Source organism: Vanessa atalanta, chromosome Z, assembly GCF_905147765.1.
Source record: "Vanessa atalanta chromosome Z, ilVanAtal1.2, whole genome shotgun sequence".
Classification (NCBI taxonomy): Eukaryota; Metazoa; Arthropoda; class Insecta; order Lepidoptera; family Nymphalidae; genus Vanessa; species Vanessa atalanta.
The window spans coordinates 3,441,537-3,462,252 of record NC_061902.1 but is presented as its reverse complement, the minus strand read 5'-3'; the positions used below and the strand labels follow the sequence as shown (position 1 = coordinate 3,462,252).

General features: G+C 33.1%; 1 protein-coding gene across 1 annotated transcript; it reads right to left on the bottom strand.

Moving 5' to 3' along the window:
* Positions 1-558: 558 nt before the first annotated feature.
* LOC125076221 (calcitonin gene-related peptide type 1 receptor-like) lies at positions 559-15,571 on the bottom strand. The gene is made up of 11 exons (XM_047688284.1): positions 15,433-15,571; positions 14,484-14,616; positions 11,946-12,033; positions 11,075-11,166; positions 6,655-6,781; positions 6,221-6,322; positions 5,298-5,416; positions 3,297-3,370; positions 1,869-1,975; positions 907-1,014; positions 559-675 (listed from the first exon to the last, which is right to left on the bottom strand). The coding sequence occupies exons 1-11, from the start codon at positions 15,569-15,571 to the stop codon at positions 559-561; spliced, it is 1,206 nt and encodes a 401-aa protein (XP_047544240.1).
* Between the last annotated feature and the right edge of the window lie 5,145 nt (positions 15,572-20,716).

Sequence of the window (20,716 nt, the reverse complement as noted above, 5' to 3'; positions counted from 1 at the left end):
AATATCCAAATTTTGTCATGTTATGTGATCGCACACACACACGGTTGTTTTTTTCACTTTTATTAAGGCATTTGAAACTCTGGATCTCGATTGGGGTTGTGGGCTTGCCCACGAGTCCATCGGTGGATCCGCGCCTGGCGTCAACTCGTTAACCATATATAAGAGTAGATTTTACCCCCAAGCATGTTACAAACATAAAATACATTAATTTAACGGTGAAAGTATATCACTTGGTTCATGCGGTATACTCATAAATTATTTGTTTTCGAAACAAATACGTATTCAATAAGATTAGATTTAAGTTCTGCACCGACTACGTTGAGGATAAATTTGCATTAATAAATTTATTTCTTTTGTTAATCGCAATTCCTACGATGAAAATATTAGCTGATAACGAACTTGCAACCTGCGCTAGCTCTAAGTTAAATCGGCTGTTTTGTTATAGCATGATTAATGATGGTCTAGTTAGATTACTATATAATTAGTAAAAAATATTTAAAAAAAATCTATTATTTTTATCTAAATCTCTAAGTCAGAATGTCGTTATGATATATTTTTTTAAATACCTCTCATCTCCATATCGTCGTTGCGACTCATGACGCGCGCGTAGTACTGCTTTATAGCGGCGATGACTTCACTATCAGTAAAGCAGTATAATATGGACAGGCAAAGTCCCTGTGTAAAGAAAATCAGTGGTCTCGTTCAGTAAGTTACATGATTGAAATATTCTTTTTTCAAATAAAATGTAATTAAATTAACTCGAGTACTAGTTATGCTATAAAATGTGTTGAATCGTTAACAAATATAATTGCATTAACTTGTAATGAAAAATATCATATCATACGGACTTTCCCGCATCGTGGGAGCATGTCAATTAATATTAAAAAAATTGTAGTTTATGGTTACCTGGAGACTGGTGAGGAGAGCCCATAAGATGTGAAAGAATTTTTCGCCTTTTGTTTCGTTTGGAGGACGGATCGGTACTACAATAAAGTGTATACCAAATAATGGACCCTAGAAAAAATTAAACTTATATAAAAAAAAAACGTTTGTTACTTAAATCAAATATATGTTTCGAAATAACTTTGATAAACGAAAAAAGAAAATCCTCATTGACAAATAGGCCACTTTAATGCGTCAAGCACATGAAATCAATCTGACCTTAACCATCAAAGCATATTTTGGCATATTAAATGTAAATTGTTTGCAATTAGTATTTTTTTTAAATAATTTATTTTAAGAATAGTAGATAAGTTTGAATATAATTACGTACAATTAAGTAAGCTCAATATGAAAAATACAAGTTTATAAGTGAAATTGCTGTCGGAAACACTACTTGAATGGTTGCTATTCAATGTTTTGAATAGTAATCTTTTAAGGAACGTAGTATAGGAACTAAGATCTAAACTTTAGATGTTTGCCTTTATTAACTTATCTTAATATAAATTAATTTAAAGATAAACTTCATTTTAATTTACAACATTAAATATTACTAATTAACTAAAGAACATAATACACCCGTTCTGAATCAGGCATTTTTCTATAGGCATCGTCAATTGATTTTGACCCAGTGGGTCAGGGTTTTATTGGCCCAGTGGTATCCGCTCCGTTTGGCTTGTCAGTTCCGAGTGGGTATCAATTTCAAGAAGTTGTCATGTCCGGTGGTTGCGTCGTCCTATCGTTGCTCCAAATCGCCGTCGTCAATTCCTGCGTCGGGCAGGTGGTCGGCGACAGTAGGAGCTCACGAGGTTGAAGACGCCGGTTAGGTGGTCTTGCATGTGGCCGCGCACACTTGCGTCCCCGAACGAAACATTGAGCGAACATAGTGCGTGCGTAAGGGTTGGCGAATGTATAATAATAAGTCTTACCAGAATGAAGGCAGTGCGTATCCCCCTCTTTATAGCCGTGTAAATCCTTCGGCTCGGTGTCGGTCGCAGTTTGGTGACCACAACGCGGACGACATTTAATAGGATGACTAAAGATAAATAAAGAAAAATATATTATTATGTTATCTATCATAAACATCCGACATTCTTCCGCCAAAAAATACTTAGTATTGTTGTGTTTCGCGATGTAAAGTATGGTTTTAGTAATAAGTGGCTACTCGCCAGGTGCGTTGTAAAAGCCTTTATATGATTTGTTTTTGACTTTACATGTCACGTACAACACGTTATATTTTAAAAAGAGTACAAATTTTTATTAATTAAAAGTCACGTTATTTAATAAACCAATACCAACCGTTCTTTGATATTTACGACACGTGTCCGGTACACGTCAAAGGTATTTAAATATTTTGTTAAAAGTTATTAATTATTTTACGATTCCATGAAAATTTATTTTATTTTGCGTTCAATTAATATTACCTTTTGGAATGTGTTTACTGAATAATTAATTATGAAGGTCGAAATTATTTCAGTGCAAAATAGACAGCTTAACAATACGTCCAGAGATAGCATTCCTGTTGCTACAAGGCAGATCTAACTGTCATACCACAACTAGTAAGACTTAACTGGTAGTCAAATACAATTCGCGACGGTTATCACGTACCCAAAGTTTTCGGTTCGATTGTCATGGAATTCTTTCTCTCGGATATGTGTCCATTACTTTAAACTAAAAATTGCTACTAAAAAACTAAAAGCAGCTTGTAAATATGCCAATAACAAGTTAAGGCCTACTTTCCATTTGAGGAGAAGCTTTTGGTATTTAATCGGATCTATAATCCGACAGGTGCACCATCCTCACGATGTTTCTCGTCACAATCTTGCGTTAAGGTTTAAAAATATATATTTGTATGTAGAAATTTATATCTAGTTTTTCACACCAATAAATGGTAAAACGTGTACTGCAATTTTTATGATTTCCTCAAATATAATCTCATTTCAACTTAAGGGTTTCACAACAGGCAACTTAGAATTTCATCGTTCTATATGATTTATAAACCCACACATTAGTTAAGCTTACTTATATATACTGATGGCCAGGTGTATTTGTACCTATATACGTATATATTATTATAATCTAAAGAAATAAGTTCACGATTAGCTATAATTCAATTATTTATGCTTAGTAAAAACAATTTTGCTCAATGGGCACTATTAAACATTAAAAATAACACGAACTGTAAAGATAATAGATGTGAAAAGCGTGAAGTTGATGATCTTGTATTTTGTAAAATTTTACAAGACAATTCAACCGGATACTTAACACTTAGCGGTAATGCACAAGATAACATAATTATAATATATTTTTTACAATTAATAGGTATTTTTAGAATATATAAAGGTACTGGTACTTACATAGTGAAACTAAAAGTGACATGAATATGGGTACTATTAAAATCCATAAAGCTTCGCTGTGGCCCATCCAGCACCTGTTGGTGAAAAGATATGTTAGTAATTCAATTACAAACTCGGGGAGAAAGCGTGCAGTACAAACTTTTCCGTGGACATTCAAATACTTAAGATTTTTTTGTTTATATTTCCTAAAACTAACTACTATAACTGTAACTATTAGTAAATCATATTAACTGTACTATTTATATATTTTCTATATATATTTCTTTGTAATTTCTGCAACGTGATCTTACTAAACTATATATTATTTATTTACGAATTTGAATAATTGCAGGGACGAACAGACATAGATTTTAGTGATAGGATTTTTAAAGATTTTAGTTTTTTAATAAAAGTTAAAGGTGCTGCATTTCTTAAAATGAGATTGTTTACATTATGTCGTAACAGTAATTCAGTTATTTATCGTTGCTAAGTCTATCTATATTGAAACTTGAGTGACAAAGTTCAATAAAATGATCTAAAGCTACTATACCATACAATATAATGAAACTACATTGGAAATTTACAATAATGTTACATTTTAAAATAATATTCATGGTAAATAAATAATATAAAATGTAAGATTTCGACGTCCCCCGTGGTCGAGTAGTGCGTACACCGGTTTCCATGAGTATGCCGCTCCGAGGTCCCAGGTTCGATTCCCGGCCGAATCGTTGTAGAAAAAGTTCATTAGTTTTCTATGTCGTCTTGGGTCTGGGTGTTTGTGGTACCGTCGTTACTTCTGATTTTCCATAACACTAGTGCTTTAGCTACTTACATTGGGATCAGAGTAACATATGTGATGTTGTCCAATATTTGTTTATTATTAAAAATAGTTTCTCCTAAAAAAGTCCGCACGTGCACCTACCCACAAAATATCCAAAATTATCCTTCTTGACGAGTCTTGCTCGCATCGGAGCAATGATGCGACTCCTTGAGTTGGCTATTTTATAATCTTGAGTGGAACGGTACGATACTCATTATAATTTTTTATTTGCCACCACTTACCTCTTCTGGATCTCGATGAAATGATTTAAAAAAATACAAAGCTACCATTATTTACTTTAACTTATAATAAGTGTAATAAATAATTAACCTCGTACCATTGTTATGTTTTTGTTTTCTTAAAAATGTCCAAAAATGACATGAAAAATGATCGATATAAAATTATAATAAATTTATCTAATAATATGGAATTATGCGCATCTCATCAATACCTCGGTGTGACTACGGCATTAAAAATAGTAATTTTAAAAGTATAAAGTAAAGAGATTGTATTTATTTATAATTAGTTTTTTCGGATATTTTGTATACGAGGCATTTCACATGAAGCGGAAAAGGGAAACACATTTTTATTTTTGCTTCAGTTTCATTTGACTGAGTTGTATGAAGTGTCATGTCACGAACAAATTTATTTATTATTTTTAACATTCGTAACGTTCCATTTCTGATTATACAATTATGAATCCTTTATAATTTAATTAACCGGGATATACGTTTGGAATTCGAATACTCGCACGCTTTTTAAAAAAAAGCGCAACAAAATAAAAAACTCACTCTATATTATACTTCATTAAATGACCTTCTAAAATCAATAATTATTTTCTTATTATTACAGTAAAAAAATTAATCGATTTGATCTAACGATTTAATCGATTATCGATTAGTGTCGATTAAATTCAAGTGATAAATATCGATATATTTGAATTATGTTCTTTATTTTAAAAATAAGTATATTATATACAATAAATAAACCAAAATTCCTCAAAGGCGATGGGTATGGTATTCGCATATTTTTTATACAAAACATGATCATTTCCTTTATGATGATAATTAAAACAAATCAAGACAATGAATTTACAGAATTTTTAGAAATAGGGCGCGATATGAAATCAGTTTTGGATATTCGCTTCAAGTCCGTTATTTTTTTTTTATATATAAAAAAATAAATAAATTAGTGCTTACCTATCGGTGGGACCAGATATGTAGTAGCGTACACTAGCGTAGAGGCCAACGATGAATATCGGGGTCACCCACCCAATCGCCCCTAAATATTTTTTCATCAAATGGTCATCGAGGAACACCTGTGCAACAAAAAATAAACATATTGAAAATTAAGAACATAAAATAATAATCTGACCATAAATAATATGTTAAAAGACATTTATTACAGACTCGTATAACGATTTTATTTGAATGTTTAATGTGTATTTATTTTATTTTATTTTTAACAATTATAATGATCCACTCACAAAGGTTTACGGGTGAACTTCCGAAGAGCGGAAACAAATGTTCCTCATGTTTAGCACCGGTATTATGTGGAATATAATATAAATATCTTGGAATGTATGGCAATTATGCCAAATTTCATCACGAAATTAGGTTAAAGCTATTCGATTGAGCAATCGATCGTCTTAATATAACTTTTAAGCAATAAGAATTAATCTCAGTCTCTAATCTCTCGTATAAAAATGTAAATTTAGTATTCATTAATGTTTATGTGTATACAATAATTTAATTGTATTTAATAAACACATTAATGTAATTTAACTATTGAATAAAAGTAATTTTCTACCGGTTTTTTTGAAGTTATCGGTGAAGTGAAATAAAATTTTAGCTTACATGATAAAAACGTTTTATTTATATTTTCAATACTTTTATAAGTATTTTAAACAATTAAAATGAGTTTCGCGATACAAAAGTGCTCGTAAAAGACTACTTAAATGAAGTATAATATATCCTATATGATTTTATTTGAATAAGAACTCATTTCAAACACAGATAAACAAAGTTCGATAAGTCAATAAACAAATACACATTAAACAAATTTAATTAATGAATCGGTAATACATGGAGTTTTTAATTAAATGACGCTCAATAATGCTTACTTTTACTATGACCAGAAGCATTTTCATACTTTCAATGGTCATCCAACTGTAGCTTGCTACCAAAAAGTAGTGAGTCAAAATGTGTAAAACTTGGCACCATATCTGTAACAAATAATTACAAGTAAAAATCTCTTCATGTATAATATAATTTGAAAATATTTCACACCTTTAAATTTAAATATTGTCAAAATTCTTAACCACATAAAAGTAATTTGTACAACTACTACTAACAAATTCTCAATTCAGTTTAATACAAATACAGCCATTTTTATGTTCTAGCAACACAGCGATCGAATGGCGTGGCGCGGGCGTTTCGGTCGAAGTTGTATCGTAGAAAAAGTTGAATTAGCTCTCAGTTACTATTAAACTGAGCTTTATTTTTGTTAGTAATATTATAAGTTGAAATATTGTGTTTATTAATATCAAATACTTACTCCATTTGCTCGAATGACCTCAGCACTATTTACGACGGTTTTAAACCAAATTATCCAGGATAGATTGTTTACGATGAAGGCGCCGAATAGATGCACGTGGATTCGGATACGGGTGAATCGGAACGCACTAAACAAAAAAAGTATATCATAGTATATTTCACTCGAATTTAAGGTTACATGTTCATACACTTGGTGGTAGGGCTTTGTGCAAGCCCGTCTGGGTAGGTACCACCCACTCCTCAGATATTCTACCGCCAAATAACAGTACTCTGCATTGTTGTATTCCCCATAGGTGATTTAAGGAATGGTTGATATTTCTTACAGCGCCTTTTTCTATGGGCGGTGGGACCACTTACCATCAGGGCGGACGAGCATATGTGCCTATGGTGATATGCTTGTCCGCCAACCAATGCCATAAAAAAATACACGCTTAACTCAGTTTGCTATTTTATGTTAAAGTTGACGGTTATTGCTAACGATCTTACATTTTTAAATTCGAACGCAAACCTGACAGTTATCTTGTATAAATGATATGATCATTTAGTTTATATTATATCAAAAAATGGCATGTAGTTCAAACGTTTTGTTTATACTCGAAAAAAAAATATGTCCAGTTCTGTATATGTACACATAAATTCTACGCTTGCGCAAGGCAACTTTGTTTTTTTTTTACTCGCCACTATATTAATAAGTGAGGAGACATTATTTGAGGTACTCTTAATGAAAAAAATAATTAAGCCTTATAAGCTATAGCATAACAAACATCGCGTTTGTAGAAGGTTTTAGGATATAATACATGGTGGACTACCAAGATGATTTAATGAGACGCGTGGACTTGGCTTGGAACAAATTCTCGAGCTTCAAATAAATCTTAAATCAAATACCTCAAAAAAGCCAAAGAAGATTGTAATTGACTCCTGTATCTTAATTTCTTTCACATATGCTTCACAAAAAATATTAACAACCCAAAGAGCAATGGAAAGAAGCATTCTGAATCTAAAACTGGGACACAGGAAGAAAAACATAGACAAGCACACAACCACAATGTAAATAGACTCTTTTTTGTAAGAGACCGAAATGGAAGTGGGTCGGCCATTTTACAGAGATAAAAGAAGACAGATGGACCAAAAGAGTAACAGTATGGAAGGCCTCAGTCGGCAAAAGAAACAGAGGCAGACCACCGGAAAGATGGCTCGATGAAACTGTAAAAGCAGCGGGAGAGGACTGGACTCTAAAGAGAGGTCCTTAATAATAATAAATATACAAATAACGTTCTATTCAAACAATAAATCCAATACTAGTAAGTATTGGATTTTTTTTTAATTAATACACTATTCTATCATTTTATTTTATTAATTTACTATTGCATGCTATTGAATCATTGTTTATTATAATTATTGTTAATTGAAATTTTATTATATTAAGGAAATAAATAGGTTTAGTAAATTATTATTACATGGCGGACCACGTCTGCTCTGTCAGCAGCTTTGCTTGTGTAAATTAAGATAATATCCTGAGACTTTGAATTTGGGTCTTTGTTTCGTAATGTTAAAATATTTTATACCGACAATAGATCTTTTTCTTTTTTTTTGGTGGCAAACGAGCAGGAGGCTCACCTGATAGAGAATGATTACCACCGGCCATGGACTTTTTGGGGTTGAAGTGGACTAGGTTTAGCCTCGTAGTCATCGATATGCAGAAGAAACAGAGTGGGTAGAACGCAGCCTTGTGGAACACCGGCATTGACGAACTTTTGGTCGGAGCATGCACCGTCGACAACGAACTTGATGCTCCAATCTACCAAGAAGCTGGTAATCCAATTGCATAACTTTCCGGGAAGCCCATAGGAAGGAAGTTTCGAAAGAAGCGCTTTGTGCCACACGCAATCGAAGGCCTTCGCTATGTCCAAACTGGCTACTAATGCCCCTTGATCTCAACTGCTTCCGCCCATCTATGTGTAAGGTAAACTAGAAGATCACCGGATGAATGACCCCAACGGAAACCGTTCTGGCGGTCGCTAATCAGCTGGTACTCCTCTAGGTACCGCAGGAGCTGGCAGTTTATAATGGACTCCATTACCTTGGAGAACAAGGAGGTGATGGCTATAGGCCTATAGTTGGACGGGTCTGAGCACTTGCCCTATTTAGAGATCGGATGCACCAAAGCACTCTTCCAGGAGTTCGGGACGACGCCGAATGCATAGGATTGCCGGAAAAGACGCGTTAAGTCCGGCGCCAACTCGGGAGCACAAGTCCGTAGCACGATTGGAGGGATGCCATCGGGTCCACTCGGCTTATGAATATCCAAGGAAAAAAGTGCTTTACGAACTGCACTTAGCCGGAATTTAACCTCTGGCATTGTGGTATCACAAAAGGAAGGCTGCCTCCAGCTCGTAGTACAAAGAAATGTTCCAATTTATACCCGGGGTAGGAAAGAAAAGTCGTATCGGCAGGAGAGGATATCTGGGTCTCGGTAAGAAAGAGCAAGGCCGGCTTCGCCGTCTCAAGTGAAAGTGAACGGCGTTCAAGTTGGAGTTGAGTCCCCTTATGTTGCAGAAGTCCACAGTGAGGGTGGTAGGGGTTGCCTTATGATGCCTGCTCCCCTTACCCCGAATAGTGGCGAGCGCAAAATTGCCCCCCCCCCCAGAATTCGGAGTTCAGGGTTCTGGGCATCCCTGCTCAGGTGATGTACGTCCTGTACGTACGTATGGATGTCCAGAGAGGGATTCTCCACCGCAGTCGTTGATGGTACAATCCGGGGTAATGTAACCAAATTCTGCACATCCATCATGTGGGGGTGGGGTGAGACCTCCGGGACTCTCGCATACCAAACGAAACCGGCGTAAAGTGGTAGCATAGTTAGCATAGCTATCGCTTTACAACTATTTTAAGTGAGAGAGTGGTACTTCCCCGGGCGTGCCGGCCCATTCGGCTGCAAGCCGTAGGTGTGGTATGCAGTGTGGAACTATTACTTAAAAATCTATGAAGAAAAGGTTTTAAGTGAGCTAAATATTTATATTTATTTAATATACAATTAACGTTTTTCTTTTCGATACAGTTATTTAAAAAAATATACAATAACATTTTTAGATTTAAACATATTTTACAAGCTTTTATTGATCTGCACGTGAATTGACAACGAACATGTGTCTTTTGTAAGGAAGATATACACTCGTTGTTCCTTCGCGTCGACCATTATCATTGCCTTTGAAACAAGCGTCTTTGTTTTTATAGAAGAATACACGAAAGTGATATGTGTCAAGTAAAGGAGTACAGTACTGGAATTTCACCCAAATACTGTATATAATAGTATAATGTTTTTTTTGTAGAGAATTTGTAGTCAAGTTTCGGGTAGATTTATCACGTTTGTATTGTCAAAACATCCTGTGCCTGGATATCTTCTAATTTAATTATTTATCTAGATTTATATTTTCGTTTTAATGAAAAATCTAATTAGTTTAAATTAAAGGCATTAATGATTTTAGAACTTAAGGACACATCAGAACTAATCATGGGTACTGAATTAAAGATAATATATACTATGTATTATATATTAATACACTAGTCATTACTTGTCAAAGTTTGTGGAATTAATCTAGCATATCTAATAAACTTTATCGCTATTGTTATCATTACATAGTATAAAACAAAGTCGCTTTCCGCTGTCTGTCCCTATGTATGCTTAGATCTTTAAAATTCCACAACGGATTTTGATGCGATTTTTTAAATAGATAGATCGATTTAAGAGGAAGTTTTATATTTATAATACATGCACAATATAGCAGAGAAACACTGATAATTTTAGAGGTTTCTAAAGTGACGTCGTAAATAAATACATTTTTTGAGCTTACATTGCAAACGCTGACTGAACCCTACGTGATAGATTGTAATAAATGTACTACAGTGTTGTACACCATAAAAAGGTCCTCAAAAGAATTCGCGATGATATATGTCAAACAATTTTATCCTTTACTTTTTACGAGAAATAATGGCTTATTTTCGAAGCGATTTTAAACAATAAAGCATTAATCCTTATCCAATTAGTTACCTTAAAAACATTGTGCATTTAATAAAGATCAATATGGCCCTTTACAGCATGTAATTTAAATGAATATTTTTGGAGATATTACAGATATAAAATGCAGGTAAATAGCGGTTTGTCTAATGACAAAAAAGCTGTGGTATATTTATTATCAACAATGCACCCGTGCGAAGCCGGCGTCGCTAGTATAATTATATTGTGATTAAACGGGGAAATGCTGGCAGCGCTCTTGCCACCATTTCACGCGGTCAAGATTTATTTTTAATGGACTTATGTTAATAATTTTAATTAATCATATGTAAATAAAGAGTTGTAAAAGTTGCTCATCGGACGTATTATAATTAGCTTAATTAAAATTCAAGTTACCAATATTACTTACCGGAAGTAAATGAAGATGAACATTGAAATTAACAAGGTGACAGTGGAAATTCCATATCCGTACACGTATATTTGGTTAACGATACTTAGTACCTGAAACAAAAAAAAAAAACTTTAAGCAAAATATCGACAAAGATTACGATTTATTAAAAATGAATTAACACAAGTAGACGCAAGGGCACTCTATTCTCACTCTCACGGTCCAAGTGGAAGATGACACGACTAGGGAGAGATGTTATCTCTGTCTATGCTTCTCGAGTTGGCGGGTTTACAAATAGCCCTACCGTACTTTTGTAGCTTTTAAATAAATGGCAATATTTGCAGAAAACATTAAAAACGCAATATTTATTCACAAAAAGCCTTTCAGAGAATATCTATATATAAAAATTACCATTTGAACTTTGTGATCTGCATCATTGGTTCTATAGATATTATTGATGTATGGATTAAAATAAAAAATGCGTAGGACGTACGATGTATTTACAGTACTCGTATAAATAAATATTTTTTGAAATATTGTTACTTCATTTAATTTAAAAAGGTCAACTATTTCAAGTATTCTACGCGTTACAAATTTTTATCCATTTAAATTATAAAAGGGTTAAAGATGACCACTATTTCGATTCCCGATGGTACTTATATTTGTGGTTGCCAGTCAAATACTGCATCGGAGCAATTCGATGTAATTAATGAAAGCAAATCGAAGGTCCAAAGCTCAAGTGAGAAATTTGGAAATATATTCATAATCGCCATTTTTAAATTACAAGCATGTCATCAATTCTATATAAATTTTAATGTAACATAAACATGAACAATTTACAAGCGAATAAAATAAATGCTAAGAGTTTTTCTTATCAAATAATATTACTTACCGGGCTCTCCATGTCATAGCAGCTCGTATAATTCGTCAAAGTTAGGTTTGTGTCGGGATCCATGGCCCAGGTACCGTCATCGGAGCATCTGAAACAAACAGAGTTACTTAATATTTTATAAACGTCAAATTTAAAATTCTTAAAAATATATTAATTTAAAATATTACGCCTCCAAGACCAATATTAAATTACATAAAAAAATAAGTAACAGTCTTTCATCGTCATAATCTTTTGTGTTGACGATATTTTATAAGTTTGAGAATTTGTTAAGATTGAAAGCTATCCTTTTTGAAATATCAAATAGATTTTTCTTTCCCGTTGGTGATTGAGTGCCTATTTCAGCTAAAGTATTTTCTCGACAACGCAACACAACAAAACATCCTTGCATACATTATTTCATATCAGTCGATACGTCTGAGAAACCTTAAAGTGTACAAGTGGTTATTTATTTGAAATTGAATATTACACATGTTTTGTGAATTTTCATATGTGGTGCATTCGCTATGTAAAGGAGATAACTCACAATCAACATTTACTGTCCTTTTAGATTGTGTGTATGATGATATAGTATGTATGTAAGTGTGCACACAACAAGTAAACTCCCTTCTCTCATAGGTCTTATTTTTTTATCTTGTAGGGAGCAAACGAGCAGGAGGCTCACGTGATGGATAGTGATTACCACCATCTGCAACGTCGGGGGCTTACAGGTCATATGGAATGGCAAATACTACTCAGGTAGTGTATTTAATGCCGACTAACGACTTCTTATTCATCCGATCCGAAAATTGTAATAATAAGCTAGTTACTAAATGTTAAGCTATTAAGTTATAAATAAAACGCCCGAAATTTCGCAACTAAAATATCAACTTTAAAATCAAGTATCGATATAAAAATAATTAAAAAAGAAAATCTAGAATGTACGACTAAAAATTGAACGTGCTATAAATAAAATGACGTAGTCTAAATAACTGAATTATTTGGTTCTAGCTTAGAAAATATTTAATAAATCCAGTATGAAAATTTAAAATTTTCCTGAGCATATTTTTATTATTGCATTAGCCATTTTATCATATAATATTTTTTGCAAACACGTGTAAGATAAAAGGCGTAAAAATATATTTTAAAATAATCGTGTTTGGCGTTTAAGAAAAACATCTTAAGGTAAACAGGAACCTAAATCGGCTCGTGTCTAATTTCAATGAAATTGTACCGAGTGTATCTTACTAGTGGTAGAATTTTACGTAACCCCTCTGAGTAGAAGGATGGTAGCATTAAAGTCTTAAACCAAAACCAAAAAAGATCATGTAAATAAAAATATGAAAATTATTTTCATGAAATTCTCTTTCTTTTAAAAACAATGTTGATCATGTCTCAGGATGACTTTTGTAACACAAAAGAATTATGTGAAAATAAAAGTACTTTGAGTAATTTTTCTTAAGAGCAAGAGGGCTCCTAGACGGCGCCAATGCCATAAGCCGTTGCACACATTGTCTTTATACGTCCATGACAGCCGGTATCAATTACATGACCTTCAATTACAATTTTATACACATTCCCAATAACGAGGTGAGATGGTCAAGTAATACAAGACGTGAATCTTCACCGAAGTTTGTGGGCCAGGTGTAGTATTACGAAATTTCAAGAGCTTATTTTTTTTATCTAATATTATGGACGGCTAATTAACCCACCTAATAATAAGTGATTACCACCGCCCAAAGATCAGCGATGTAAGAAATAATAACTGTAACATACATTGCCAAAGTGTAACCAACCTTAGAGACAAAGATTTTATGTTCTCTGAGCCGATAGCTCTACGGGCCCATTCACCGCTTAAATCGGAATAACAAAATACCAGGTATTGCTGTTATTGGCTGCCCACAAGCACAAAGCTTTACCGATATTGTAGAAGATAAATTGATCTACGACTTTTGTTCTAAGCATTTTTCATACCTTTAATTGTTCTCGAGATGGAGGGCAGAGAACGCACAGTGTTTAACTATGTAGATGATAATTAAGGTCAATCGGTAAGATCGGTAGTGCTGATCAATAATCATCATATTCTGTTCAGTGGCACAAAAAGTGTAAATAAAGTAAAAAGAAGTCAAGTATTAGGAGCTGCACATAAGGTCATCCAGCCATCATTATGAATTCCAATAATTCATCCCTGTATTAGCAGTCTGTAAATTTCCCACTGCTGGGCTAAGGCCTCCTCTCCTTTTGAGGAGAATGTTTGGAGTATATTCCACCACTTTTATTCGACAATTTCGTTGAAATTAGACACATGCAGGGTTCCTCACGATGTTTTCCTTCACCGCCGAGCACGAGATGAATTATAAACACAAATTAAGCACATGAAAATTCAGTGGTGCCTGCCTGGGTTTGAACCCGAAATCATCGGCCATCAAATGGTAGCCGAATACTATGATTACATAAACATCGATGATTACGCATGTCGAACGTGCTTTAAAACTTTTTTCTAATGAATTGTGAATTAGACAAATGAATAAACGTTAATCTAAAATAATATTTACTACTTACTTCTTGAATACGTTTTGTTTCGGGTCGAAGTCAGTGATGTATGATGGACATGGCTGGTAAGCAGTTTCACCGGCGGGTGTTTCGTCCCAGCAACAAAATCCATCGAATATCCGAGAACAAGACGGGCCAATGTCTGCAAGCAAATTACTTACTTAATAATATATAGACATATCGTACATAATAGTTAGTACAATACTTTAATTTTACATACAAATTTAATCGTTTTTAAAATGTTCTGAATGTATCTTATAAACTTTCATAAAATTTTTCATCCCCAATTATGTTCCCCTAAAGTATTTCTTAGTTATTTCCAAATAAAACCGTTGGAACTGCAATGTCTTCAAGTAATAAGAATTCTAGTCTCCAATTTCCATACCAATCTATCAAAATATTCTTTGTTCTAGTAGGCTCACAAAAGAATTTTTGTATCGCCATGATACAGTGTTGAATAAAATATAAGGCTATCACCGGTCCGGAAAGTAGATTCTACCGAGAGGCAAGACACTTTGAAGTTACTCTTTTCCATCATTTTAATTAGAGAATATGTCAGCAAAGAAAAACATCATTTTTTATAAATCCTGGCTAGAAATCAATAAATAAAAAGTATTTTTTCGCTTTTTTATCTTTAATATAATCTTATATTGAGAAATAAGGCTGTATATGTCAATGTTTTTTTGACAAAAGCAGTAATTTTTTAATGCATGCCAGGGAAGAATTAAAAAAACTGGTTTTTACTTCTAACCCGATCAATTCCCATAGAAACTTTCATTCCATACTTAGCCCCTTTAGGAAATGAATTAAAAAAAAAAACCTTTTTTATTAGTCATCTAAGTTCTACAAGGAATCATTGTTTATCGTTGTAAATTTTAAAATTTTATTGTTGTTAGGCTTAGGTTATGCATTGTTTGGCAGTCAGTCATTTTAAAACTTTAATCAGTAGTTAACTTACCTGTGTCATTTGACGGACTGTGGTCCAAGACCGAACTGAAAGTGTCATTATGTTCGTAGCACCTTTCCTTCACGTAATCAATGCTTTGATCCGGTGAGCTATGCTCGAAATCGGGATAGTCGACATTGGTGGCCGCCATTTCTACTTTTGGAGCTCACTTACAACTCAACACTATATAGATATATTAAAAAGTCAAAGTTAGTCTTAAGTCTTTATTCGCTAATACAAGTTTAAGTTCAATGTAATTATTTATTGACTAATACAATAGTAGACTTCAATTTAAATTTTTCTTCACTTCACTGTAAAGTTAATATTATATATACGAAAAATTAAATTCGCGCACTTCGGCCTCTCTCGATAATGCAAAGCGACGTAGGCGACTATCAATGTATTACCAAGTATGCTTAGTAAGGGTTAAATTAAAAATAAATCGTTATGAAGAAGAAAACATAGCAAGCGTACATCGATATGATTGTTCAATTGTTACAAAGTTTTTAGAAAAGTTATTTTACATCATGTAAACGATTTTTACGACGAGACGACGATATTTACGATTTTTACGACGAAACGATACGAGATCCGAGATGGCCCAGTGGTTAGAGCACGTGCATCTTAACCGATGATTTCGGGTTCAAACTCAGGCAACCACCACTGAATTTTCATGTGCTTAATTTATGTATATAATTCATCTCGTGCTCGGCGGTAAAGGAAAATATCGTGAGGAAACCTGCATGTGTCTAACTTTCAACGAAATTCTGCCACATGTGTATTCCACCAACCCGCATTGGAGCAGCGTGGTGGAATATGCTCCAAGCCTTCTCCTCAAAGGGAGAGGAGTACTTAGCCCAGCAGTGAGAAATTTACAGGCTGCTAACGTAAAACGATTTTTTGGCGTCTATTTTTAAAAATAAAATTTCAAACCACACAATGTATTCGTATATAATATATTAATTTTGGTAAGCTCAAGACCTTATAATTTGTAAACTAGCAACTAAACTAACGAGACAGTATGCATTTATATTTACATGAGAATTTAGAAATTATTCTTTATTTGAAAAGAAAATAAATCATAGCGTATTTGATTTATAGAATGAAATTGAAAGATAATTAATTCAAGTATTAAATACGTTTCATTTTAAGATAAACAAAAAAATATATAAGATAAAGAAAAAGAAACGACTTCAAATTAAATACTATTCCAAATCAAAATAATATGCACAAAAAATTTTAAAAAATAATTTCGTATTCTCCTACAACTTAATAATCAACATACTTTTTTTGAGTTTAGTAAGTAAGTAAAATGATATGAAAAATATTAAAATACTTAAAAGTCGATTTACGATAATATAATGAAATTACAATTATTGTTACAATTATTATCTAAAATTAAACAAACGAAGTCAGGAAGAAACGTCTATCATTACATAGTATAAAACAAATTTAGATGTGGTTTTCTTTAATAGATATAGTAGACGAATAGAGATTATGTTAGACGTTTCTAAATTGATGTCGCGCTCATGTTGCAAACGGTGGCTGAATGATAGATCAAAACAATGTACTACAGTGTTGTACACCATAAAAATGTCTTCAAAACAGTTTGCAATGGTACGTCTATCTCTTAGGGATAACTCAGAATTCCATTTTTTTTTTATATATTTGTAATGGAATAGCTTAAGTACCTTATATACATTGTGCATTTTATATTGATCAAAATGGCCCCTTTTATTTACATTATGTAATTTCAATGTATATTTTCCGAAGATATTACAGATTTAAAATGCAGGGATATAGCGGTTTGTAGTGTCTAATGACAAAAATGCTGTGAACGTTTACAACGTTCACAGCATTTTTGTATTGCATTCTGTAGTATCAGCATTGCACCCGTGCGAGGCCGGGGCGGGTCGCTAGTCTCAAACAAACTAAAGGGTAACACCCTCGAAAGAGCTGTAATAGACCTAGTTAAAAAAACTTTGCAAAAGTTCAAATATATGTTGCACTAAGTCGTGTCAAAAGTTTGGATGGCATAAATTTATCAGATTTGAACGCCAACAAATCATAAGGTAGACGACGATAGATCGTTGACGGACATAACGAGTCTCGTCAAAATCTGTTTTCGACAATGAATGCCACACATCGTGTTGCCGTGCAGCAACGAACATAAGCACATTGAAATTTGATTACAGACTGTTAGAAATTCTGCCACACATCGCACCCTTACTGTGAGTCGTTAATGGGTTCCATTGATTATCATATTCGACTGAAAATTACTTGACCATAACTATATTACGGCAGATGACTCAAATATCCGGATACCCTATAAAAGATTCGACCGAGTATCGTTAATTTGCTCCTCAAAATTGAAGAGTTCCGTTACTTTGTCATGGATTCCATAATCAGAACGTAAACAAATTAAAAAAAAAACTTCCCTTGAAGTATATCCTTTCCAATAAAAAAAAACCATTAAAATTTGTTGCGCATATATTTAATGCCAATTTAAGACTTATATGGTTTCTTATGGATGCCATCATCAGAATTGGACCAAGTTCAAATCCTAACCACCACACCAAACGGGAAGCACTAGCTTTCAAATAAAAAAAAAATCATCAAAATTGGTTCACCCAGTGAAAAGTTCTGAGGTAACAAACATAAAAAAAAATACAGACGAATTGATAACCTCCTCCTTTTTGAAGTCGGTTAAAAAGGTGAATTTTAAGTGAAAGATACCTGGATACGTAGGTACGATAATTATAAATTTCATCAGAGGCAGATCAATCGTTCAAATATATAAATATATGATGTATTATGCCGTAGTGATTCATTAACAATTGAGTTTTTTGTCTCTAATGTGTGCCGGGCGCGTGTACTACTCCTTATTTGCATCGGAGCTGTACGTTTGCACCGCGAATTGTCATTGGTCAATTATATATAAGTGCGTTATGGTATCATGAACCGGATTAAATGCTATTGTGTTCTTCCGTAAAACTAAAGTTTGAATCGGTAAATGGCCCATTGCTGGGCTAAGGCCTCCTTTCCAAAGGCCGTTCGTCGTGGACATGTGGTAGATGTTTAACGTGCACATGCAGTTTTCCTCACGATTTTTTCCTGATTTATAAACCGAAAATAAGAACTTTGGTTAAGATTCACTTGTTCTAACCACTGGACTATATCGATTATTTTGTTTGTTATAAGTCGCAATAAAAAATCAGCAAGGCATATTTAAAGTTGGATAAACTCTGTTATATGGTTAAAACAAGAGAAACACTGCTAGCATTTTGAAATTGTTACGCTAGCCTAACACCACGGCATCGGTGTGCCTCCAACTTTACTTTATACGAAGATAAATAACTCAATATATTTTAATATTAGAAAGTATGCCCGCAGCCTTATTTCTCTGTACCGCACACGGTGCAAAATTAAAATTAAATAGAAATATTGGAGTCAACGGAATGCGACCACCACAGCGCCGGCACCGACCGTGGAAACCATTTTTTTACTTCGCTTCAGTAGGGAATTATCTTTCCTTAGTTTTGTTATTTTAATTCATTTTTAAATGTTTACGTTCCATTTCATTCTAATATATAATGTAATAATATTAAATATGAATTGTTTTGTTTATTTTGTTTGCTTTTGAAGTACTAGCTGTCTGTTAGAGCGATCAGTAAGATGTTACTTTACGAAATATCAATAGTTCTGTTTCGATATATCAGACCATAGAATCGTATGATGTCTCTTACAACTTCTTTTTACCTTTAAATAATAAAATAATTTTAGTCAATACTGTTAAGAAGGATCTACATTATGTATTAAGTAGTTTCAGTCTCAAAATCGTTATTAACGTGAGACAAATTTCCAAATGTAATAATTATACTATAAAATATTTAATAAGTGTCCTAGAAAGCACGCAAACCGTTGATACTGCGCCTGAACTTCCGGTTGCATCGGATTTGAAGCCCCATAAGATTATTAGGGTTCGAGAATAGATATGCGTTTAAATTATGTTTGTATATATTATTGTATTTAATATGTCCAGAATTGTTGGCTTTTTCCCATTATCATAATCATTAATCAAGGCCAGCATTGGGATTCTTTAAGAATTCATTTCTGTTCTTACTCTTCTTATTTGTGTAATATTGACAAGCTACTTATGGTGATACACATTATCCTATCCTATATCCTAAAAACATATTAATTATTATAGACATTTGTCTAGTTCGAAAGAAATTACTGACATTAATATACTTAAGAAATCAAATTAAAACACCTTATTTCTTTTAGTTACCATGTCGAATGAAATCTATGTTTTTTGAAAAACACGAGGAATAAAAGCACGGAATTTTGTCATTTTATAACGAAGTTAAAAAACGCGGTCTAAACAGCATTTAGATCGGTTTTACTTTTGAAAAGGTCAAGCGGAATACTATTTTTTTCCGATTATGTTAAGGTTCTAAGATAACTTCAGAAATTAGGCTCTAATATAAGAATAATAATTGCTTAAAAATATTGGTTATATTAAACAACTTTAAAAACAACTTAGGATTTGACGCAACATGTGACGGGACTCCATACTAAAATCGGCATTGTCCTTTAAAGCAAGTGGTGAATAAAATTTTTGAAGACATAATATACATTATTATGTATGTGTAATTATTTACTATTATGAACCGTCATCAAATGGCGTTGATGCGCCTGACCATCTTCCGTTCCGTCGGATTTTCCTTCCCGTCGGATTATGAAAGTGAGAACTCAGTAAAGTTTTAACGGTATGACAGTTTGAATCCAGATCTTCGGGAATCACAGTTTTTAAGCTAGCGTATACACGAGGCCGTTTAAAAAAACAAGTCGTCAATTACATAAATAATTACGCTATTTGACAGTATTTGCTTATCTTTTTTTTTTTATAGAATTCGCATTTTTGCCAAAGCTTAGCCGTCGGTAAGACTTACTTAATACCGTTAGTTTTTATAAAAACTCTTTAGTTGTGAAAAAAAAATGTGCTGTTTAGTTGTACATTTCGTATTTTTATCTTTTACCTTTCTCATATATAAAAATTAGATAATATTTTTAACATATATATTTTGACATATCAAAAATGCTTTTACATATTTGTTTGTTGGCATATATTAAGCGAGCGAAACAAAATATATAAAATACATTCGAATGCAACCTCGCGTATGCATTTTTAACGAAACATTTTTAGCTCGATTTTTTTTTTAAATATTTCATGTGAGCAACAAATGTAGATCCTAACTAATAAATTATATAAAATTTTATTTCGCATTGCTGT

What these genes read in the sequence shown, in the direction of transcription:
- LOC125076221 (XM_047688284.1), bottom strand. Translation starts at nt 15,571, where the DNA reads ATGGCGGCCACCAATGTCGACTATCCCGATTTCGAGCATAGCTCACCG. An exon ending in AGGTCATTCGAGCAAATGGA is followed by an intron (nt 6,323 to 6,654) that starts GTAAGTATTTGA and finishes TATTTGTTACAG; the next exon opens with ATATGGTGCCAAGTTTTACA. An exon ending in CTCTCCTCACCAGTCTCCAG is followed by an intron (nt 676 to 906) that starts GTAACCATAAAC and finishes TTCTTTACACAG; the next exon opens with GGACTTTGCCTGTCCATATT.